This window comes from Pocillopora damicornis, chromosome 6, assembly GCF_964200805.1.
Source record: "Pocillopora damicornis chromosome 6, jaPocDami1.2, whole genome shotgun sequence".
Taxonomy (NCBI): Eukaryota; Metazoa; Cnidaria; class Anthozoa; order Scleractinia; family Pocilloporidae; genus Pocillopora; species Pocillopora damicornis.
In genome coordinates this window covers 9506646-9530937 of record NC_142675.1, presented here as the reverse complement: position 1 = coordinate 9530937, position 24292 = coordinate 9506646, and the positions used below count along the sequence as shown (strand labels likewise).

Here is a 24292-nt window from a genome sequence, read left to right as displayed (position 1 = left end):
CTTTATGATAAGTTAGTAATTTAGTTGGTCAGTTTAGAATGATTTAATCTTTCGTTTATATTTAGAATATATTCAATGTATGAACTCGAATTCCGAAGATATTTAGGTTTTGGGTGTCATGATGAGTTTCTGAATTGTGACAGCCTTGTCTTGCTTCCTTGGACGTGCTTAGTTTGTTTAAAGACCTTGCTTTAGACCCACACGAAAGTTCATGTCTTGGCTAACGCAGTCAGAGGCTGATTCAGTTGATTGTAAGCATTATGATTGAGTACTTTGTTGTTCATTTCGAAACTCTTGTGAAATTTTTTGGTTTAATGCTCTAACAACAAATATTTAATCTCCTAAAGTCAGCCAGCTGGCATGCTCGACAATATCTGTCAGTAGTGAATATATAAGTATGTTCTTGACAGCTCACTTAGGAGTCTGGAGAAGAGAGAGGAGAGAAGAGAGAGGAGAGAAAAGAGAGGAGAGCAGACTGGAAGAATGTAGACAGTATGCAGATAAGCAGAGTCAGAATCGTGCAGTCAAAGAACAAGTATTCAGTGAGAATCAAAGTGTGAGAGCCTAAGAGATTAACCAGACTTGCACAGAATGAAATAAGCTTGGATATAAGTAGAATTGTGTACTGGAGAACCGAGTAATTAATAAAAAAAGTGAAAAAGACAATTTGAGTCTTGGTGCCTTTCGCCTAGCGTAGTGTGCTCGATAGCTAGTTCCCCGACGCTTAATAATGATAATACTAAACGTCTTCAAACCTAACACTCTGCGCAAATTTGACCCACTCCTCCCTTTGTCCTCCTCTTTTTGTTTACGTGGTTGTCTTCTGCGAACTTACTTTTTTTTGTTGTACCCTAACCTTTGCTAGAACTAAACAAATTTAAAATCTTCAATGATTAATTGTACAAGATTTAATTTTTAGACAATAAATCGACCATCCTAAGTGGCCAAAATTTATCCTGACACAACCTTGTCTGATTTCTATTTATTAAAGCTCTCTTGCAAGCAAAGCTCGACTGTTTATCTGGTAATCGACCAAAATATCGCTATAGGCATGGTTTCCTATTTCTATGAATTTCTCAACAAGGGAAGGAGACAAAATAAAATAAAAAATTGCACCTGCAGAGTTATAAACTGTACTTATTCAAGTTGTTTTATGGCTAGGAAAAACCTGCGATATTTTCGCCTTTTCGAACAGAAGCAAAGTTTAAAAGGATAAAAGGAGAAGAATCATGGTCAGCCAAAAAAAATAAATGTATTCGCAGCCCATAGAACTAGGGATAAGTTTCTAAAGAAATTGTGGTGCTGCGTCGGTGGGAGAGTATAACAGGGTAATTCTGTATTATCATCTGAGTTGATAAGTTCCGTAAATTGGCCACCATAAAGAGTTAAAAAGCTGACGTTTCGAGCGTTAGCCCTTCTACAGCCCTTCGTTAGTTGTGTCCTTTTATTAACTTTAAACTTATTTTATTTCTAGTTCTATGCAAGGCAGGCTCTCAGGGGGCTATCATTTACAGTTCGGAAACCTCAAGCGTTCGCAAGCAAAAACAGTCACGTGCAAATGTCAAAAAAGCTAAAAAATCACTTTCCTCTCATACACTGTAATCTCAATTTGCTCAAAAATACGTGAAATAAATTCTTTTTTGATAATGAGCTATTCCTTTTAAGTATAAAATGTTTTACGAACGTATGAATTTGAAAGAAGAAAAAATGCAGGCGATTCGATTATGACCTCAATCTCTGTTTAGCGACATTTATCTTGCATGTACGTCGACCGCCTGAAAAATACTGGCATCAAATTTCTGTTTTTCTTACTGTAAATTCCACATTTATCTACTTTTCGCAACGCATGTAATTCGAGTATGAAGTAAAATGCAGCATTTTATTTCACACTCGTTATAACAAAGACGATTGCATTGCATAAGAACCGCACGTGCTGGATGAACGACCTTCGTGATAGCTCTAATAATGACTGTTTTGCAACTTTCCGTGAAGACTAGGTGAATCTTTTGTTCTATAATTTCTCCTACTGAGAGAATGAAGGGTGTCCATCACTTTGAGAAGTCTTGGTGAGAAGTCTTTGCAATATATCCTCAAGCCGTTGTCTTCACATGAGTTTCTTACCTTGTGAAGAGTGACCGATTCAAGAATCGTTAACGCGTGTCCTGATCAGTGCGTTTTTTTTCTTAGGAGAATTGTATAACTAATTTGAAAATAAATTTTGCCTCAAAAGTAGCTCCACTCTATTCACATATGAATGAATATGTCCACTAGAAACAGGTCACCTCATATCATTGGATTTTCACATGATTTGCGATTGTTTTTTTCACATTTGATATTAATGTCACGTCTGATATTAAAAAAGGAGGCTTGAATTCAGTCTTGCTGACATAAGCTTACGTTGTTAAAAGAACCTGCACGTGTTGAACAGCTCTTCAAAAATGGTAGGTTCTTATTTTTCTTTTCTTTTATCCTTCTGTTGATGAGCATGATTTCAGCCTCCAGATTAATTTAGCTGTGTTGCAGAGCTGTACTCGATCTTTGCAACTATCAGCAGCAAATTAAATTTTGGTATTCATTTCGCGTAAGCGAGTTATTTTACTAATTTTAAATCACTAAGCGTTGTGTCAGGTTCGCTTCTTGAAAAAAATAAATTGATAAATAAGTGAATTATAGAACGTTCCTCGTAACAGATTTAATGAAAACTCATTAGGAAACGATAAATTGCGGACAGAAATTTTTAAAAATACGAAGTTTTTTCAGACACTTTTTTACCATTCGGTAACAAAATCTTGACAGCTCCACGTTCTAAAGAGTTAGCGTGATCAAATCTTGGAAGACCGTATACCTTAAAATAGCTTTCTTCAGGCTCCGTCGCCTTTGGTGACTACAGAAAATCGAACAAGAGGGCTTGAAAAGGAACGGGGTTTAAAAATTCCGAAAGCGATTGCAATACACAGGTATATAAAAAATAAAGATTGCTGTCAAACGCAAAAAAGATCAGGTCAGGCGCGGTCAAGCTAAAAATGACCTTCGAAGAAAAATTATCCGAAATCGATTTAACTAGTCTCCTTCAGAAATATAGAAGATACACCATTAAGATAGAACAGCAGATGAATTACCCTACTCTAAATTATCTTAGCAACTTAACTTGTTAGTACACGCATCTGCAGCTTTTGAGGAACATTTCATAGTAAATTGATGAAACATGACACTTAACAATTTCATCTAAAATTAAACTCTTCCCTTTCGCGTTTTTCAAATGCGTAGTAAATTACAAATGATTTATTTTGGAAAACTGGAACCTTTTGACATTGAATGTGAAACATCCTTCAATCGTTCACCAAATACTGTAATGTACTAAATCTTGGAAAATGAAGCCCGGGCTTATTTAGGAGCTAATGGGTAAGTTTCTAAAGAAACTGTGGTGCTGCGCCTGGCGATGGGGAACATCACAAGATAATTCAAGTTGGTTTAATCAACTGAGCTGATAATGCAAATTGGCCACGTGGTTACCTCAGTCGATATAACCAGATTGTAACATATAGGGGCACTCTGACTTGACAATCAACGGATTACGGATATTTGTTCTTTCAAGTACGGCAATGGAAAGGCGCATGAGATCTCTTTACAAGAGTTTATAAGTAATTTTTGACCACCTGCTTCCCTGAAACAGTAATATGCTTGGCAAATAACGCAGCTAGCATCACGAAAACTAATCAAGTGCTTGATCACACATGAACGTCATAGCTTATAATGATAGACCAGACACTCCTGCATGCGTTAATTAATGAATTAATAAATTAATTAATTAATTCAAGTTTTCCTGTTTTACGACCAGAATGAAATGCACAAGAGAAGGGCACGTTCGTTTGTTCCATCAGGAGGGTAATATCATGTCGAAAGCGAAAGGTGTGGGACTGAATAATGGTAGAATCTCTACTACTTGTTCCCGCAGCTTTGCACCTCTTTTTCCATATACCATAAAGAACACCAGCTACACGTGCTAATTTCCTTTTTTGATGCTGAGAGCTTATGACCGCAGCAAAACACGAGGATGTTTCGCATACTCTCTATGATTATGTGATCTGACCTTCCACTCACAAGATTTGCACGTCAATTCTCCGCATCGCCTAGCATACGTTGCTTTTAATTATAGCTCTGAAAAATCATCCTAAATCAACAATCACCTGATTGAACACTTTGGGTTTTTTCATTCTTTCTTTCCTCTTTTGAAAGTTTATGGATTTTGGGAAAAGGCTTTTTCACTCCTGGAAGTGAAAGGGTTAATTTAAGGGAAAGACGTTGTCCGTGTGAGCTACACAGTGGGTTTGAAATTACATCACCCTGTGATCCTGCAAAAGACTTCCAGAACATATTCACGACCGTGTAACCGCTAAAACTCCAGTTGTTCTCGTTCCTCGACTGTGAGCCATTTATGTATTTATCTAGAGCAAATCTGATCATTTAGTGTCACTCGTTCGTCGTTAGTGTCACTTGTTCCTACACCCTTAAGGGTGTTGAGAATTTCCCAAAATTTACAAATAAAAAAGGTGAAAAGCATATAAACAATTTTACTCAAGCTTCGAAACTCATAGATGTCGTTTTAAAAACCATAAAAAGTTCTTCTATTTGAGCTTCTTTACATAAATTTTGTTGGCCAGAAAAAAACAAAGAATAGTCCCGTTCGGGTGAATTAATTTTTTGGGAAGTCGCCGGGTAGGTTTTTAATTTCTTTGTCGTGCTCGTCTGACTTCGCGACAACACATAGTCGTCAGCCTATCTGGGTCAGATGACTCAGGCTCTATAGCGTCACGCAAGGCAATTATTGTCTGAGCGTGATCTCAGCTGTGAACAACTTCACATCACGACTCTATCATGTGTTTCTGACCCTCTCTATGATTTTGTAGGATCGATACATTCTCCGAAAAGATCCTTGTTTTTGTTCTGTTTGTTTTTGTTTTTTGCCTGAAAAATGCTTAAAATATAAATCCCATGTGCCGACCCGAAAGCTTCCTTAACTGGCCACTAATTATAACATGCCTGAAAACGTCCTTTAATGATGAATAAAAAAGTACTCAGTGCAAACAGTCTTGGTCACGGTGAGTGTGTGGCTGACTTGTAGTGTGAGCGCCGTTAAGAAGGGCAAATGAGATATTTTGTCGAAATAGCAAAAACTTTTTTCGTTATGAAGGTGTCTATGACCAGTATTTGACGTTACCCAAAGAAATAATTTTGTTCTGCTTCACTATCAAAGTCCTGTTCGCAAATTTTAAGTTGCTAACAGTCTGATCTTTATCTAAAAACATCTGTGAAAGTGACTCAAACACATGTTCACGAATAAATTTCCAAGACAAAAAAACTGTCGAATACTTGAAAAATAAGACTTGAATGCTTCGACGCAACGTTTCGTCTGGGCCTCGCGATTCATCAGCTGAGATACTTTTCGGAAACTGCATATTCATTAATTTCATTTGAGGCGCGTTTTGAGGATGCTTCAAATTTTCAGCAAAACAACTTTCGCCGGACCATTTTGATGCAATTTTAAGTAATAGCTGATTCATAAAAATAAAAATTATCAAATTTGTGAACTGATGTTGTATTCCCCACATTTGCAAATAGAGGCTCTCAAAATTCCTATCGATCCTATAATAGGATCATCGCTACCGATTAAGCGAAGTTCTTTTTAGTATAGTTGATCCTGCCACAAATCTAAAGCGACAAAAATACTCACTATTTCCTATTTCCTAATCAGCCCCCGTGACAGCAACCTTTGTGGGTTACAGGACGCTAAGTCAACGGTCAAACGATTTCCTCGATGGCACCCACCGAAACAAATCGAGTTCCATCAAAGGAAGATTTCGTTATGAAGCCTAGCTGCGCGGTGCTACACAATTTAAGTCATATAGTCGAATTTGATAGGATCCAAATAAATCTTTCACCGCATTTCACGTGAAATGTCACCAGGTCCAAAGTGCAAACCTTTAGACTTTCACTCAGAGATGTTTCTTGGGAGAGACGAAGATGAGACAGTAATGAGTTAGACAAGGCCACCAAAATACATCAGAATGGGGGATTGAGAAAGAAAAACGAATTGATGTCGCCTTCTCACCGTTTCTGACTGATTTAGCCGATGTAGCCGTCGAGGTACCTTTCCCACCCTTTTAAAATCAGCGGTGGGCCACAGCGAAAGTTTTTTGGGGAAGGAACAAAAAATCTGAAGTGGTAGAGGAAACCAAAAGATTCTGTGAGATGAAGTCAACTTGCTTTCTTATGTATTTTTGAGAGATGAATACACATTCTCTTTGTGTTTGTAGTGTTTCCACGTTAACGGTGTGTGATTTGGCGCTGAACGAACCAACGTTTGATCTTTCATGCTAGGTGTGTTTAGGCCATGTCATGCGGCGCAGTCTTTCTAATTGGACTTTGCCCTCCCAGTTTGAAGAAATCTCTATAAAGTCTTTTTCTGATATTAAACTGTTTTTCGGTTTTTCAATGTGACAAATTGATTACTAAGCCTTCGAGAGTTCTTAAAAGCTTTTTTCTTTACGATCTCAATCTTTGATCTTCTTCGCAGGAAAGTTGAACGATGGATTCGGACGCAAAAATAAAATAATTTATGCTAATCAAGTCCCTCTGATAAGCATACGCAAAGAGCCCAATTTTGCGTTGTCAATCAAGTCTTAAACGACAACATTATGCTTTTTCAAGAGTAGTTAACAACAAACATGGCTTTTTTTCCTGAAAAACCTTCATGAAAAACCTTTGGACTAAACTTCCAACCACTAGTCTACTGATGGAGTTTTCTAATATTAGCAACGTGTACATGAATAGAAGAATTCATATAACTCGATTCCCAATTGACCTTTAGACCTCCAAATAACCGGCGCTGTAAGGAAACTTGTAAGAATTATATTCAATGGGCTGCAATTTTTTCACAATTTTTCACCGGTTACTCAGATAATGTCAAACTTAAGGCAACATTTTAAACAATCACTAGTCACGATATTTATTTTTTTTAAGAGGGATGCTTGAGTTAAATAAGCGTTTTACCAGTAATTTCTTAGGGTCAGGGTTCGGCCATCTTGGGCTTGATCACAAAAATCAACTTTTTTTGTCTAAACTGAAGATAGCACCAAACGTGGTTTGTCTTGAAAACGGCTAACTTTTGTTTAAATGGCTGGGCTTCAAAAATTTGGTCTCCGGAAATTATCACTCTGAATCCAGTGTTCATATCAAATGTAGCTCCAAAGAAATATGTGGTAAGCTCCCTGTCGATCCTGTACATAATGGGATGAGCAAATATATTGTTCAATAAATGAACGAGGAGGAATAGAAAAAGAAATGAACAAAAGGGAAGCTGAAGAGTAACCACAACAAAGTTACTCACTAGGTAACCTCCGTTGAAACTAAGGGAATTTTTTTTTCTCAATGTTAATAAATTATACCGATGCAATTTTATAATAACCACATTTCTTTGTTTGATAAAGAGTCATGGTGGTAGTTTGGATGATACTGGTGACGAGCACGGCCATGATGCACGTAAGTTTTGTGCCAGTTCTATGGTAGATCTAATCTGTTTCTAAAATCTCCTTATTTGGCTTACAATGGTGCGACGTAGGGAAGACGAGTGTAAAGGTCACTTCCAGACTCCTTCGAATGCCGCTTCATTGCAAGGATGCAACATGCGGAAATTTCAGTTTTAAGCTGCGCTAGCCGTCACTTTACATGACTCTACTTCTCTAATTAACCTTCGCATTCTTTCTTATCGTTCTATTTTCAGTTGCTATCACGGCGTTAATCGTAATGGGAGCCATCCTTGCCATTCAGTATACTATCTTAGTGTTGACTTTATGCTGCAAAGTTTGGGACAGAGCAAATGGGTAAGTCTCTTTCTCCTGGCCTGTACGTCAATTGAAGAACATTGAGTAAGGGTCTGAAACTGAGTGGTAGAAAACTTTTTTTAAATTGAGTAGGAACACGTTTTAGTCATCAGAGGTACGAGAAACCAAAAATTGGCTTTGGGGTGAGTATAAAACTGACTCAGGGTCCAGAGAAGTGACCGAAATCTCTAACTAAATTAAGGGAATCCGTGAAGAACTGAAAGTCCTCATACCGTTCCCAAAACAGGATTCTGTCGTTATTGGGAATCTTTGCATGTTTTAGGCCTTCTGTCTTTGGAGGCAGGTGGAAGAGCAAATGAGAGACAAACGGAAGTAGTAATTGACAGATAAACGGCTGCGCAATTTCCTCTTCCTGCCTGACCCACACGATCTTCTACGCGCTGCTTTTTCGCGTAGAGGACAACGTAGTGGGGGAGGATGACATCTTCTCTCTTGAATTTAAATGGCTTATAATCAAGCTATGTATCGATGCGAGAACAAGAATTGGTATAAATCACCAAAAATTCAGCTTGATTGTCCTGTAGGCGTTATTGACCCAATGGGAGGTCAACAGGTCAAGATGACTGGATATTGGCCGAGCTCCTTTTTTGCATTTTATGGACTTCGATTTCCTTTCGCTCCATGAAAACGCAAAAATAGAATGAAGGCAATATCCAGCCATCTTGACTTAACAAGCTTGGTCAATAAAGGATTTATTATAAAGCTGAAAGTTTCCGCTTTATTAAGAACCAAGATTGACTTGTTTGATTTGAGGGCTGGGAAAGAAAGCCAATTGTGTTTGTAACACAATAAACCCACAAAGGTTTGACTGTCTTCTGCTCCTTTTTATGAATCCATTGCCGACATTTTATAAAAAATTACGAAACTAGTAAGTCCGTTACAGGTATTTGCTTTTCTTGAACGGGATCAGAGGGAGCAATTCCGAGCGGGCAAGATGGGCCCATCTGTGGAGGCAGGTGAAAGAGCGAGTGAAATGTCATTCACGACACATGTCATATTGCCCTGGGAAACTGCCAGCGATATAATAAATTTTACTTACCACTCCTTCCCTATAACTCATTTAGAGTTTAAAAGACATATGAATAAGCTAAATAATGTGTTTAGCTTGATGTTCATATCTAAATTAAATCCGTAATAGTGCATATCTAGACCCGTTTTGGACCACTTACTGACAATTATTTGTTTTTTTTATTTATTAATTTATATATTTTTTGGTTTAGAACCTCTATTTCATATAGACATCAGTCAGAAGAACCGGATTCTGAATTACAGTGTATAAACAGATTCCCTTTCCTACCTTCATATGAGATGGCGGTAGGTGAGGATCGTTCAAGTCCGCCAAATATTTACACGACGTAACCATCTTGGATGCTAGTATTGTCAACCAGATTATTCACGATGTAGTAGGCTAGATGTAGTCCCAATGACTCGATGAACAAAGCAGCTGATCATCCCAAATTAAAGTATGGACACCACTCGGTAATCCATCCGATGAAGCGTTACATTGGAGATAAGGGGTCTCAATGTAAAAACTTTCATTGACTGAATTACATGATAATTTTAGTATCAACTGTGCTCTGGAACCATTCTCTTTATCAATACCACTGTAACGTATAAGATTTAGTGTAACATTTCAGACAACTGGAGAATTTACTGTTAATGAGTCCATGTGTTAGAATATGTCATAACAACGGTATCAACCTACACTCTGTAAGCGCAATCTTTATTTACACTACTATGCCAGATTGGGGATCTTGTTAAAAACACTTTCCTGTTCTTTAATAGATGCATCGTACATTTTCGCAGAATTTCCCACTTGCGTTGCTGAGAATTCCGCGCACGCTGGTTCAGTAATCTTGGACTGTATACTTTCTCTTGATTCAGGTTTTATTGACGACAATTCAGCAATTACACGTTCCGTTCTGCAATCTATCTACTCCCTTACATTCTAATCCTAGGGTTACAAAAATGCTGCATTTATTAGTTAAGGAAATCCACACCCAGATACGTAATTCCGTGTGGGATTCAAGACTCACTCACGTTCTACAACGATTCGTGGGCACTGATATCCTATTAAACAAGGCTTTACTTGATAATCATGCTGCTAGGTTCCTATGCACTTAAACGCCCTGCAAATACCTAATTTCATACATCAGTGCTCGCAGAATTAATTCGATTACCCTATGCCGCTCCCAATTACATGCTACTTCTTATTGTAACGTTAACTCTGTACTTTAATGGTAACGAAATTACAACTCACTTAATACACAGTTAAATTCATAATATATCCAGGAAATCAGTTTGTGCGTGGAAACATTTCACAACATACATGTAACAATAGCATTCACATCTATGATAACATTAGACTCATCACAAAAATTTCAATAAGCTCTGAATTTAACGGAAAATTTAGTGGAAAAATGGATCGGTGTCATAAAAATGAAATGTTATTGTTTTTTAAACCAAATGTTCAACATTTAACAATATTGAACATTAGGGTGCCTATGCAACAACTGTTGTGACGTTTTGTTTTTTTTTTCCATTTAAGTCAATGACATATAAAAGCGTTTCAATTCGAAAAATTTACAAAGCATGAATATTTACAAATACCTCGATACAAACCCGTATATTTGTAAGGAGGAGAGGCGATTTAATCAGTTTCATGCATGGGGAGCAGAGATTCATTACTGTACCCTCCCCTCCCTTGAAAAATGCTGGTTATGCCCTTTAGAACATCGACAAATGAGAACTTTGCGATTAGGCTGATACTCATAGATGCCTGGTGCATTCTGTGAAATTAGATTAAACTTAAGATCATAAGGGCTTTGCTCTCAGTATCAGCAAATTTGATAACAACTGACAGCAGTATTTTAAGCACATGAGGCTGCATAAAATATCTTATATGCTGGTGTAAATGTGGCGATTTTAAGGAGGAAATGACGCCAACGGTCTGTCATTGTGCTTAAGCCGGGAACCTATGAGTTACCACAAGCTTTAAGAGAAAAAGCTGAGAAAACCACGCTTTTCGGGAGGTTTAGCATTAAGCCTAAGGTTTTGTTATGATCGACTAAGCAGACATTTCTTTGAAGGTGTGGTTGACGGAATGAATTCCTCGGCCATTCACGTTCCTTTAGTGAGTCGTTTCTACAAAATTACAACTGAGCCACGATCCGAACCTACTTCGCCTCTTAACTGGAAACAAAATAGATAGGAATGAAATGATTTATAGAACTAAATTTTCTTAATATATAATAACATAATCTCCTGCACACGTTTACTTCTGTTGAACTAAACAAAATGAGATTTATTCCGCTAATCTTGAAAGTGAAGAGAGGAAAGTTGAAAGAAGTTGTCTAAAAATCTCGTTCATCACTTGTGCTAAATTTGCCCAGCTGTATCGAACTTATGGAAAGAATGTGCATGGTCAAGGTCACAACATTATTCTCAAGGTAAACCAAACGAGGCCGTGGGCGAAAAAGTTTTAACTAACAATAAAAAAAAAATGGCAAGAATTTCACCCCACAACGGGTCCACTCATCTAGTGCTTTCGAAACGCGTCTTTTAGTAGAAATCTGGAATGGTTCACTGATTCTACGAGGGGTGCTAAAGGACTGATATGTTTTAACTCTAGAATAAATCAGTCAAAAATGATGAAAAATAACCTAGGTCTGTTACGAATTAATAAAACGAATGATAAAAATCTGGTCAGAAATTAAGTCCACATTTATTTGCTCTTCACGACATGCTTGGCTGTTGCCATAGCAAAGGTAGAACCAAAGAGGTTTCAAGAAATAATCAGGAAACAGTAAGTTGCATCAAACATTTTTTAACATGACATAAAAATGAAATCATAATTTCAGACAAAGGCACTGTTCCTACTTTGGCACTGCAATCTCAATTATTTCATAAAGGCTGTCTTGCAAAAACAGCGAAAGTTGTTGTGAGTTATCTAACTTCACAGTTGATCCATCGTTATGACTCGATCACCAGCAAGTAAATGGATACGATACTTTCACCCCCTTTGAATTAAAATTACACCACAGAAAACTAACCGATGACTGGGTGAATCGTTTACAAATGCAAATTTGGCCATGTGAATTGGATTATTTTGGCTTTGTAAAACAGCCAAAACGTAACGCTGGAACGAACACGTTAATTGAAAATAATCAACAAGATTAGTTGAAAATTTCACTATCAACGTCAAATCCACGTCACGGTAGTTCGCCTCTCTAGATTTCTTTTTTTTTTTTTTTTTTCATTTCATTTTTATACAGAAGCAATCAATCTTTCGTTTTGAATCAACGGAGATGAAAATGTCCTTAAGAGCACTTTTACTGATTTCAAACACGGAGGTATCACTGTTTATGACGAACAGACAACTCAAAAACTGGGTATATTATGCGTTTTCACTTTGTTTTTTCCACGCTTCCCTGATGTCCTTTGTTTCCTTAAAAAAAAACACAATGCATGCTTCAAGTGTCTTGCTGGGTCTGATGACTCTATTCTGTGGCAAAACTTGCATATTCCAATGCGACATTATTCAAATCTGCCTGCAAAGGTTCAGTGACTACAAACTTTGAACACAACTAATCTATGATATAAGTTCTTTTTCTTTGAAATTTAGCGAAATTTAGCGAACAGTCAGGCGCAGAGAAATGTTTGCGGTACAGATGAACAACAGGGCTTGTCTCTTTGTTATTTTGCTGCTCAGTATTTTAAGCGAAGGTACGTAAGTTAACTGTTTAATAAAATATTTAGAGCCGAATATGTTTAAAGAAAGGAAAAAAGGGCAAAATTAACTGTCTCGTGGATCTTCTTTCACAGACATGAAGTGATGATACATGTAAGCTTATTTTATTTTCTGAGCAAACGTCCTTCGAGTACAGGAGTTAAATGCGCAGTTCACACGCAATTGATAGATGCGCCATTTTGAAATAATTCGTCCGTGCCAACGATTCTACGACTCTTCGCGCAAAGATTCTAAATTTTGCCGAAGGTTACTGACCTGATCCATTGACAAGAGATGAAAAACTGTTAAACCTGCATAAACAAACAAAGATATGTTTCAAGCACAAAAAATTAATTTACCTTCGTCGTTCATATCAAGCTGTCGTTTAGAAATTTCCTGTAGAGTTTCGAAAATGTGTAGGTGTTTTCATTGTTTTGTTTTTCTACGAAAGGCCATGCAAATCTATGCAAACAATCGAACATCACTACTCTCAAATGTTCAACATGCGTGTTGCTCTTAAATTTACATTCCTTTAGGAGTTTTTTCCCGAAACCTTGCCGAAAATTAGAATACAACAACAATGTTGCGAAACATTTGATTTGATAGAGAAATTACTGAAATTTAAAAGTCAAGACGAGATTGCAGGATTCCTACACAAGCTGCTTGATAACTTTTAAGGGAAATCACTAGTGTTAGAAACTCAAATGAGTTATATTTCAGTCATATGTCATGGTAATAGGACTGAGTGGAGTCCAACTCGGTCTGTAATCATACGAGTGATGACAAAAATCGAACGACCGCGCCGCTAGAGTCCAATTTGTTTATCACGAGTATGATTAAAGACCGAATTGGACGACTTAATCATAAAGAATACAATTTCCGAGAAAAGAAGAATTGCCAAGTAATGAAAGAAAGGGAATATTTGAATTAAAGGACTGACAAAAGAGGCGTAAATGTACACTGTTTCTATGGTGATTGAACCAAGGTTGTGATTTGTTGATTTAAACTACAACTTTGAATTTGATTGGCCTATTGAACTTCCGCAAACAAACTGTTCAATGATAACTTGGTAGGTGACTTAGAGGAGAATAACGAGCTTTTTTAGACCAATTACAATCGAGGAAATCGTAATTTTTATGATTAATACTAAAATACTGCATTGTGCAATGAATCATGTCGACTCAAAATATATATATGTTTCTTTCAGGCGCAGCAGACTGCACCGATTCAATAATATGCTGTAACAAACTAAACGAAATACGTAAGTTTACCATTGCATCTAATTATATCGATTACTCGGAGGCATATTTCCCACAAATTATTAACCGACTACCATAATCTGGTGGTCTTCCGTGTCTTTTAAAACACTTTACGGTGACCAATTTATGTTATCAACTCAGTTGACAATACTAAATTACCCTTGTCAATACGCATGCTCAGAGTCTACTCAGTGCCATAGAAATTACACCAAGAATTGCATGGTAGGTTTCAGGTCGATAGATAAATGAAGTAAACATGGTATTTGATATCTCTCGTTTAAGAATTTTTATCTCAAACTGATGAATGAATTAAGTAGCAAAAAGATAAAACAAAGAATTGCATGTCGTTACATGATTAAATTTATATATGGCAGTATTTTTACATCACAAAGATGAAGGTTAGCTTAACGTGCATATGCCATCTGCCTATTAATAAAGTCCTTTACTCCCACTCTAAAAACAGTTTGAAGGATAAAGTCATTTAATATTTCAGTCTAATCGAGGTTAGCTTAACTTACATGTGCCATTTACCTATTAATAAAGGTTTTATAAACTCCCGCTCTAAGAAAAGTTTGGAGGATAAAATGATCCAACATTTCGGTTCACTAAAGGGAAATCATAGAGCAGTAGAGGCTATTGTGGCTTTTGTGGCCGCTTTTTGCCAGCAACAATTAGCTCCTTAAGGCTTGTAAATTACGTACTGACCAAAGCAATACGTAACCCAGGCCAAATTCGTCAGGCAGCCTGGGAGTACATTCCGTGAAACGCAACTTTACAGCTACGTTGATGGGTTTAACGACCACACCTCCATTGACGCCGACGAACACAGGAAAAAAACTTCGTGTAGAATTGCGAGGCACATGCAGCAGCTCCAGTGTACTAAAACGTTTTGCAATTTGACATTGATAGTAAATTGGATGTTATTCTTCCCTTTCAGTGATCATTGCTGGTGTCATAGCAGTTTGCTTCTTCTTTTTTATCCAGTGCATTGTCATTGTATGTCTGGCTAGTAAGCTGAGCAAGGTCCAGAAAAGGTAACTAGTTTTCAATTAATAAAACATGTCAAAAGCTTAAACCTAAAAATTGTTTTTCCTGTTAAAAGAAGATGGTTGAACTCAGTCTGATCATATGTGAACATATAGAAATGTCATAGATTCCTGTGATTTATTGCCCCTGCTACCGCTTTTTGAGTATATTTAACATAATCTCAGTCACGTGAACATGACAGAAGACACTGTGGACCTCTGTGCCACACCGAATGTTATCCATTCATTGGTTTCAGGTTGATAAAAACTGTTACTCATTACACATTTTTCACACAGAGGATTCTCAGCCATGATCATCTGAGGTTTGCCTAACAAGGATCTTTTATCACCAACATATCACTTCTGCTTGTTTATATTTTCATTCAAGAGCGAGTAGTTCAAGTCATTTGGATGTTTCTTTTCAGGTTGGACGTAATGAGTTTGTCCAGAGGATCACATAAATTGGGCAGCTCTTACCCTGTAGTATCGTACCATGAGAATGCGCTGGAAGAAAAAGAGGAGCCGAATGGGGTAAAATGTCATACAGTATAGATGTTAAGGATCCAACATGTTGATCCCATTATCGCTTTAAATTCTACATCAAGTCAAACAGTTTCATTCTTAGCATGAGAGGGAAGATAAGGAACCATCAACCCCCTCCCCTCCCCCCTTTTCGTCCTTCAGTTCCTTCTCTCGTTACGATAACCGAGGCGACATCTTGTTCTTCAACTGCCGTAACCAAAAGAAAATAATATTATCTCTCGCTATTACTTCTTTCCTAAGGGATTAAGGGATTAGTCATTGTTTTTATCCAGTAGGGGGGGGGGGGGGAGGGGGGAAAGGGGGGGAAGCCAAGGATTTTGTGGACGGATCAGTGGTTTTCAGAGGAAATGAAGGAGGGATCGCCCCCCCCCCGCCACCTCCCCGACCATCCACCCCTTGGAGATGGGTGGGGTATCCCTTATACGAATACAGTCTGGTATCATATTATCCGCAATTTATTGTTAATAATGACTCATTACAGAATCCTCGCGCTCGTCGTATCTCTGGAGCCGTTCCATCCGTTGGTGGACCTATCAGAGCCAATCCAATTACCATTTTTGACAACCCACAAAGCAAAGACCAGGAGATTTGGTAAGTTTCCACAAAGTGAATCACGTTACACAGCGAAAAAACGAGAAGAAACGCTACTACGTGTATTAATGCTGAACAAAAACTACCAAGCCTACTTATGTTACTAATTTAAAATACCAAGTTTAGAGCTGTTACCGAAATATCATGGGTAAAATAAATAATGCAGTAGTAATCATTGGAATGTCACGCATACTAGTCGCTATTTATCGTTGTAAAAACTTTATGCAACTCTTGTTGAACCCAATATCTTAAGGGCTTAAGACTAGCCTTTACGTACATTTGCCATTTCGCGGCCAAGCGATATTAAACAAACAAGCAAGATGTTTACAGATTCTTGAAAAGTTGTTTAAACTTAGGCCTAAGCCTAATCAGCAAAGGGTGGGGAATTCTCCATCATTTTCTTCTTCGTTATTAGGGAACAACTGATATTCAATAGATATTTAGATGGTGAAATGTTTAGCGACTACCAGAGCCTTCGTTTTGGGGATTTGACTTAAGTCTTTATGAGCCTTTTTTTAATGGGTGTTGAAGGATGAACCTTTCCTAACAGAGTAAATTACTAAGGAAAACAGCTCTTGAAGAGACAGCGAAAAAGTCTAAAAAAATTACAGTCACCCAGTCACTATGCCATTTCGTTTCCAATACTAATAATAATAATATTCTACCATCTTTTATCTCTACAGGGGCTTGTACTAATTTAGGTGCTGGGCACCGGGAACCGATTCAGAATTTCCTAGGATTCTAGCATAGTTGTAGTTACAATAGTTCCTGGGCGGTCATTTAAGCTTATCATAGATCAAGAAACATAATTTCTTGTTAATTTAGATTTTCAAGTAATAAAATATATTTTTATTTTTTTAGCTCGATGCATTTGCCCTTATCGAATAAACTGTAGCATCTCAGATAATTAGGAAAGCGTTTTCTTCGGTGGAAGCACTAAACACTTGTTTTGCTATACGATTATAAAAAAAACACTTTATCGTAGGTTAGCCGTCATCGCTTTTTTCTAACAGGTATAGGCTCTTTGCTGATATACACTGCAACGAAAAAATATCCGATCAAAATATAGATGATGTTACAAGGGCTCGCGGCATACAGTTCTTTTTTTCTGATAGTAAATTGAATGTTATTCTTCCCTGGCTGGTACCGATATCAGCGTTGATGAGGAAGCTCAAAAATCAGTGATTGACACTATCGGTTCTAAAAGATAAAACCGATTGGAAACTCAGAGTGGCCATATGTTGTTATGTCATCATATAGGTATCGGTCAAATTACAGGTAGCCCTAGCTTGGAAAATAAGCCCCCGTAAATATGAAAATATCAGTCTATAAATAAAAGGCAAAACGGACCTAAATCAATCTAGAAACTCACTCGACGCAAAGACCACTTAAGCTAGATAACTTTGTATTTATTCAAAACTAGTTCAGCTTTTTTTGGTCGAAAACACGATTTTTTATTCTCATCTTCATATTTTGGCCACTGTGCAAATTCACGGAGGCTCGTGTTGCAAGTATGGACTAGCTACCTGTAATCAAATATTTAAACTAGATATCATTTGAATACACATATTCCGCACAAGACGTTCACCTGATGGAACAACGAATGTGCTTAACTTCAGTTTCCTCTGCACAAAAGCAATGCATATATATTAACACTGCTTTAAAAAATGTCGTTTCTGTCGAGAAAAAAGACGATTTCAACTTCGGCAATATTGCTTAAGGGTAAAAGCCCTATAAACGCAAGGAATATCATGCAGATGAAGCCTATCACCATAACGACGAAGATGTCTTCAGTGGTACGCTTACTACGCGAGGGGAAAATTTTACGTTTGAATAATGAGATATCCGAATGTCATAAACATTTATCATGATGTCGTGAGTTTCAAAGTGCGAGCAAGCGCAAGTGACAGGGATGAAACTGCAGAAATACCCTCAATCTATTATGTCTCAAGAAAACACCAACTGTCTAAATTGTAACGAGCATGCAGGGAATCAGTTTATTTTAAGCCAAACGAGAGAGTCTCAGGTTGAACTGCAAACATTGTCGTTGACAACAAAATGGAGTATAATTCTGTGAATGTCAGGATTGTTTAATAAAATAGGTCTTGAGCAATCTCACTTCCCAGCGTAGATTTTATAGTTACTGGATTTAAAAGAGTGCACAATCTCTACCACCTAAGACCAAGGACTACTTTGAGTTTATTTTCTCGGCGCCATTTTTATTTTGCGTAGCATGTACCTGGTGTTGTCTTTATGCGCGTTCATCCACAATCCAGAATATCCTGTTTCCAGTAACAGGACATCTAACGGTCCGGGATTCTCGTAGAAAGAACAGTTTTTTAGATGAGCCTGCTGAGTATTTAATAGTCCTATAACAATATGGCCTGGTGGAAAGAAAAATTATTCGCCGTGAATTTCCAATCCAAGCCCGTTAGACTGGAGACAGTTGTGAATGACCAATTTTCACGTTTCTATTGTCCATTTTTTCAGCTATCGTTTCTTTAACCCTTGCGTCTGAACAGCATCCTACATCTTCTGAAGCGGTGCACAGATACTCATGACAGCAAGTGAAATAGCAGCACAGATAAACGCCACCCAAGCAGAATAAAGCTATTATCAGTACGCCGAATAACGCAAATTCTGTATCGTAGATTCCACTGTTATCTTCTTTGCCATGAACAAATCCATTCCCCATGATGGCAGCGAGGAGAACAACGGCCTCGACTTCTCTTATCCTCATTTTAACGGGAACAACCATCAGCACAATTTTTCTGTGTAAGATCTATGTAATTTTTAAACTGCACACCCAGAGGTCAAACGAGGATGGCGCTTCATTCTTCTCAAATGTCATCAAATCTTTCGCGGATGTCGCGCACGTGTACGTATTTGGTATTTTCGCCAATTTTAAATTTCGATCACTACTTTAACCCATTTAAAACTACTGAAAATTTCTTAGTCTTCTTCCTTGTCCTTTGTTTTGTTAAAAGTAACAAAAAATTGTTAAAAACCATGCTATTTTGCTCTTTAAAACCCCCGTGTAACATCAAACTTGATTACCAACGGCATTGTTGTTTTTTGTTTTTTTTATTATTATTGTGTCCTTAACTGTTTATTTCACTTCTCTGATCCTCCAGCAGTAGAAAATCGTGCTTCGAGAGACCAACAACAAAAGGAGATTAGAAATCTCAATGGTTGAACGAGCACACCGCGCTTCTTCGACTAGAGAAGTTTTTCAAACTAAATTAGTCAAGCGATGGTTTCGTAGCTAAGGCCCCACGATCAATTAGGTACATTGAGTTATCTTTATAGACCAGAAATCAGCCGATTGCCCTCAGCACGAAATGAAATCAGCGGGGTCCAAGATCTTGTCAGCATTAAATTTATCACAAGATCTAAGCTTCAAAGAAATTGGGCCTGCAATTGTCAACACACAAAGCATCGTTTGAATGTAATTTGTACGATTCAAACTTAATTTGGTCCGGGTGCACTACGCTGACAATATTCGTTTGGCTCCATCAAAAGTTTCGACAAAATTTGTTTTCGCAAAATTTCGTGAGGTATGCTCGAGTATGGATTCGTGGTCGAGTTGAACTTCGAATTACGTGTTGTGTTTTATTGAAATAGTTCGAAAAAATTGATTTGAATCTCGTTACCCGCGTTACACAGGTAAATTCTGACATAAATGAATAATTGAATGATAATTATATCCTTACGCGAAAAAAGAAACCTTCCATAGAGAGGCAGATGTTTTAACAGTGTGAATTTGACTGTGATGCGAAAAAGTAAAAGTTAGCAAGGAACGTAAATGAAAACTGAGGCGTTGGATTATCTCCTTTCTAACGCTTTTTAATACTGCGTTATGAGCAAAAATTTCCAAATAGCTAGGTGAATTCGAGGTAGCATTTTGTTTTTTCAATTTTTTTTTTACGTGGTTGATTAGGTAATAAAATTGCTTACATATTCTGAGATGTAGAGCACGGATATAGGTTTTTATCAAAGCGTTGCACAATTTGTCACTGAGAGTGACATAATAGGAAATTGAATAGGAAATTGTCCATTTTTGCGGTTGTAACCATGACTAGCAGGCAATCTAAAGAATCTGAATAAAAACAATAATTTTAATCACCTTTCTACATTTTGTTTCTTTTTACAAGTCAAACTCAGAGACTTGCAAAGTACAAACACAAGGAGAGTAAGCTACAACGGAAAATCCTTCGAAACAAAGGGATCTTTCGCAAGTTATAGTCACCAATAAACCATTTCGACTTTCATTATTCGTGCAAACCTTTTAAAACCTTAGAAATATTTGGTATCTGAGGAATGACACTTCCATGGCCAAACACTTGACAAAAATTAAAAGATAACGCGGGTATCCCTTCCATACATTTATTCACGCAACACATTCATTTTCAGAGAAATTTCACAAGTGTATTATTTCATTTCGCCAAAAAAAAAAATGCAATCAAATTTTGCCATCTCCTCATTTCTTTCTACCAGAAAAGACCAAAGCTAACTCTCATGGAAAAGATGTAAATAAAGGCCGTGCTATATTTTGCGATTTAAATCGTTGAACACACTAAATTTTAAATCGTGCAAAGATTGAATGAGGGGTCCGAGTTTTTCGGGAGTCCGAGGTTTAACTTTCTAAGGTCTGAGGTTTCGTGACACTCTCTTCCAGGAGAAATAATTATTTCTTCAGCTCTTGATGTAAATTTCATTTTCCCGTTTAAAATAATTTCAAATCGAAGTTCCCATTGGAGTCTTACCCAAACTCGAACCCAAATTTAAACTCTATGGTTCGCGCTTCATTCGTGGGCGCATTGGAACATAGCAAAATAGTTGTTAACCACAAGCTGTCAGTCACATGGACGTGCATGAAACAGGCTCAAGATACTGCTGGAAACGTGAACTTGGCAGCCATTAAAGGTGTATTTTGAGTTCTGATTGTCAAGCGGCATCCCGAGATACGAATCTTCCTTCTCAAACTCAATAATTCATGCTGAGAAAACAAAGGAAATTACAACCGTGAAGGAGGTTTGGATATGTGATCTTAATTATCATAAAATCTGGTGAACTTTTGCTTTGATTTTCTCCAAGAATTATTAATGGTTTGAGAAGCTATATCAAACATTCGAAAGGGTGTTTCATCCGATATCCAAACACCTTGAAGTTGGTTAAAAAAACTCGGCTGTGCCTCGTTTTCTCAACCACTTCTCGGTGTTTGAATATCGGATGAAACACTCTTCCTCGTGTTTGATATATTACATCTTCACCGTTTGAATGTCGCATAACAATTGTAAAATATTGTGACAGGTTTCAGCCTGCCTGAAAGTGAGATCAAATTCTCTTGATTGACGTTTACCTTCAAATAGTAGCTTGTAAATTGAAAAATCTGTCAGATTTCACGCCTGACATAAATTTTTCCAGCTCCGAGGCAGGACGACGGCGCCTTTGAAATTTGGTAAACCTCGACCAATTTGGCAGAGTAAAAAAAGTCTCTCTTGTTTTACGGAACTGATAAAAAATCTGGTTGCTTTTCGCAAATTAATTGAACCAGCAAATTTGACCGTTTGATCTACGAAATTGTTTTTATTCGAGAAATCATACCTTCGCTGAACACTAAACTCTCGCCAAACTCTTCACCTGAAACTCAGTTATATAGCATTTTGCCTCTGGGAATTGGACCCATAAGGACAGAGAACAATCTCTCTTTTGTTGAGTTACCTTGTCTGTTTTCGTTTCTCGTTTTCACATTTGACTTGGTATTGACGTGAAGAAACTTCGAAACGTTGGCAAATATTTTACGCAGAGCTTTTAAGTATTCTATGAATTTTAATAAAGTTCTGCCTTTGTTTACTGAGTATAAGTACCACATTCGAGAAAACAAACGGAAATTAAAGTTGAAGCTTACAGAGAATCATGATCAGTAACGAATGAAATGGAAGTTGAAGATAATTTGCGTATTAATAGGAAGGACCAAAATGAAGAGGGTTGGACTGACTGCTTTCTCTGAGGGGGATTATTTCATATTAATTAATTGTTCGTTTGCGATTGAATGGAAAGGAAGAAAGTTTATTAAAAACTCCACTTTTTTTCACTTTTTAAACCAGATGCTTAATAACCATTCTGATCAGGATCATTAGGCACCTTCCCTTTTACGGGTTAAGAGTGCTATACAATTCTTGTCAAAGGACTGACTAAAATAATGCTGGATGACCACTTGAGCAATAACTTAGTAAAAAGCCATCGCAAGAAGACGAACAGATGAGCTCAATGAAAGAAAATTCAAATGAAATACTTGAAACATGGTTCTATAGCCTTTTATGTTCCCACGAGGACTGTACACCATAACTGAAAGACTGATTATTTTGAAGATGACTGCATTAATCATAGAAAGCCAGAGCTAAATGCACCTAAGAACAAAACTTTTCTCTATTACGACGGATATTGAACAAAAGATGGCCTCGAGAGGTTAAGCAAAAGCTTTTGGCGGAAGCTCTTAAGTTTTTTCCTTTGTCTCGATTTTTTTTTTTTTTACAATAAATGGAGTTCCATTTACTCGCGACATAGATGGACAGAGTCAGTTAATTGATGTGCAGCATCTAAGCCAAAAAGAATATCGTCGCTCAATCATGGTCTTATCAAGTTTTTCAGTATTTCTTGCCGCTCTAAACTTCTCTCTTTCTATCACCGCATTCCTGGGCAATGTCGTGATCCTCTTTGCCCTTCGTAAGGTGAATTCTATTCGACCTCAAACAAAGCTGTTATTTCGATGTTTGGCAGTCACTGATCTTGCCGTTGGACTTACTACCCAGCCTCTTCTGGCTATAACTTTCATACCAGGGGCAGTTGAAATGCATATAATTCTCAAAATCCTTAGTAATCAAGTTTCTGCCTCGATGGGTATTCTTTTGCTGACAGTTTCTGTGTTTACAACGACCGCAATATGTGTGGACAGGCTTCTCGCTCTCCTTTTAGGGCTGAGATATCCTCAAGTTGTTACATTCAGGCGTGTCGGACTATTGTTGTTTTGTTTTTGGTTGCTGAGCAGTGCAGTCATTGGATTGAGATACAGCACAGGATACGTTGAAACAGCCCGCTCCATACTTATTGCCTTGATGTCACTCTCCATAATAGTATCCTTAACCTCTTACGCGAAGATATATCGCCGTCTCCGACATCAACAACGTCAAGTACAGATCCACTTGCCACAACCACGACCTCAACCACAAAATGGAGAAGCAATTTTACTGAACATAGCACGATATAAGAAGACGGTTTCTAGTATAGTATGCGTGCAGCTAGCATTAGTTTTTTGCTACCTTCCATACATGTTTGTAGGCATGCTGCTAACAAACAGAATAATACCTCCGACTGCCTGGGGTGTGTTATTTCTTCGAGGTACGATAACAATTCTGTACTTTAATTCAACTCTAAACCCGATTCTTTATTGCTGGAGGATAAGAGAGGTAAAACAAGCGGTGAAGAGCACGATCAGACAGTTAAGCTTGTGTTAAATATCGAGTTAACTGCAATGTAGGACTTTTGAAACACGCTTTTCCGTGTGAATTGTGTTGAGTTGACTTACTGAATGGTATTTTCCCACAATTCTCTTTCTGAAGCATCCGAGTTGTTCCCAACCTACAAAGCGGTCAAAACATGAACCATAGATTCTATGTAACAATGGCGTACTGTTTTGATCTGTTCTTCGCAAACATGAACAGCTAATTGTTAACAGCACCCGCCTTTCGTCACCTGGTGACTTGATTTCGAAAAACCGCCGGAAAACTCCTCACATTTAGGGAAATGAGCCATAACTACTGTGTGGTTATTGCACGTAGTGTATATAATTAGAAGGTAGTTTTGTTAAGAACTTTCCACTGAAACTCTTCTGACTTTCTCTTGAGAAGCAGAACATCGCTGATGTTAGATAAAGAGAGGATGTTAATGCACACCTCACGGAAAGAGGAAAAAAAATAGAACTTTCGCAACGAAATAGTGCAAAAGATCGATCATTTTCTAATGGAATTATTGTAATCAAGCAATTTTTAATTTAAAAAATAGGTTATCCTTATTATTAATGCCGCATAGAAAATACGTTACCAGTGCAAGTCTTCGTCTGCGCAAAAGAAAGATGAAATTCATCTTCGTTCAACTTCGAAAAAGTTGGAAGATAAAGTGAAAGAAATGAACAGTAAAACGTTCAAATCTCTTAGCTATTTTCAGTGAAGGTTCTGTTTGTTA

At 37.5% G+C, this 24292-nt stretch overlaps 2 protein-coding genes across 3 annotated transcripts; both read left to right on the top strand.

Annotated features, from left to right (window-relative positions):
- Positions 1-2364: 2364 nt before the first annotated feature.
- LOC113677312 (uncharacterized) lies at positions 2365-9610 on the top strand. Of its 2 annotated transcripts, none has more exons than XM_027194108.2 (4): positions 2365-2441; positions 7488-7539; positions 7781-7880; positions 9122-9610. In XM_027194108.2, exons 1-4 carry the CDS (start codon positions 2439-2441, stop codon positions 9258-9260), a joined length of 294 nt encoding a protein of 97 aa, XP_027049909.2. In that variant the 5' UTR covers positions 2365-2438; the 3' UTR covers positions 9261-9610. The 2 variants fall into 2 exon arrangements, with proteins under 2 accessions (XP_027049909.2, XP_089066906.1); XM_089210780.1 differs by lacking the exon at positions 2365-2441 and adding an exon at positions 5997-6330.
- A 2525-nt stretch (positions 9611-12135) lies between these two features.
- LOC113677313 (uncharacterized) lies at positions 12136-16908 on the top strand. The gene is made up of 6 exons (XM_027194109.2): positions 12136-12626; positions 13838-13891; positions 14827-14923; positions 15340-15445; positions 15939-16048; positions 16732-16908. Exons 1-6 carry the CDS (start codon positions 12557-12559, stop codon positions 16742-16744), a joined length of 450 nt encoding a protein of 149 aa, XP_027049910.2. The 5' UTR covers positions 12136-12556; the 3' UTR covers positions 16745-16908.
- The last annotated feature ends 7384 nt before the right edge of the window (positions 16909-24292 follow it).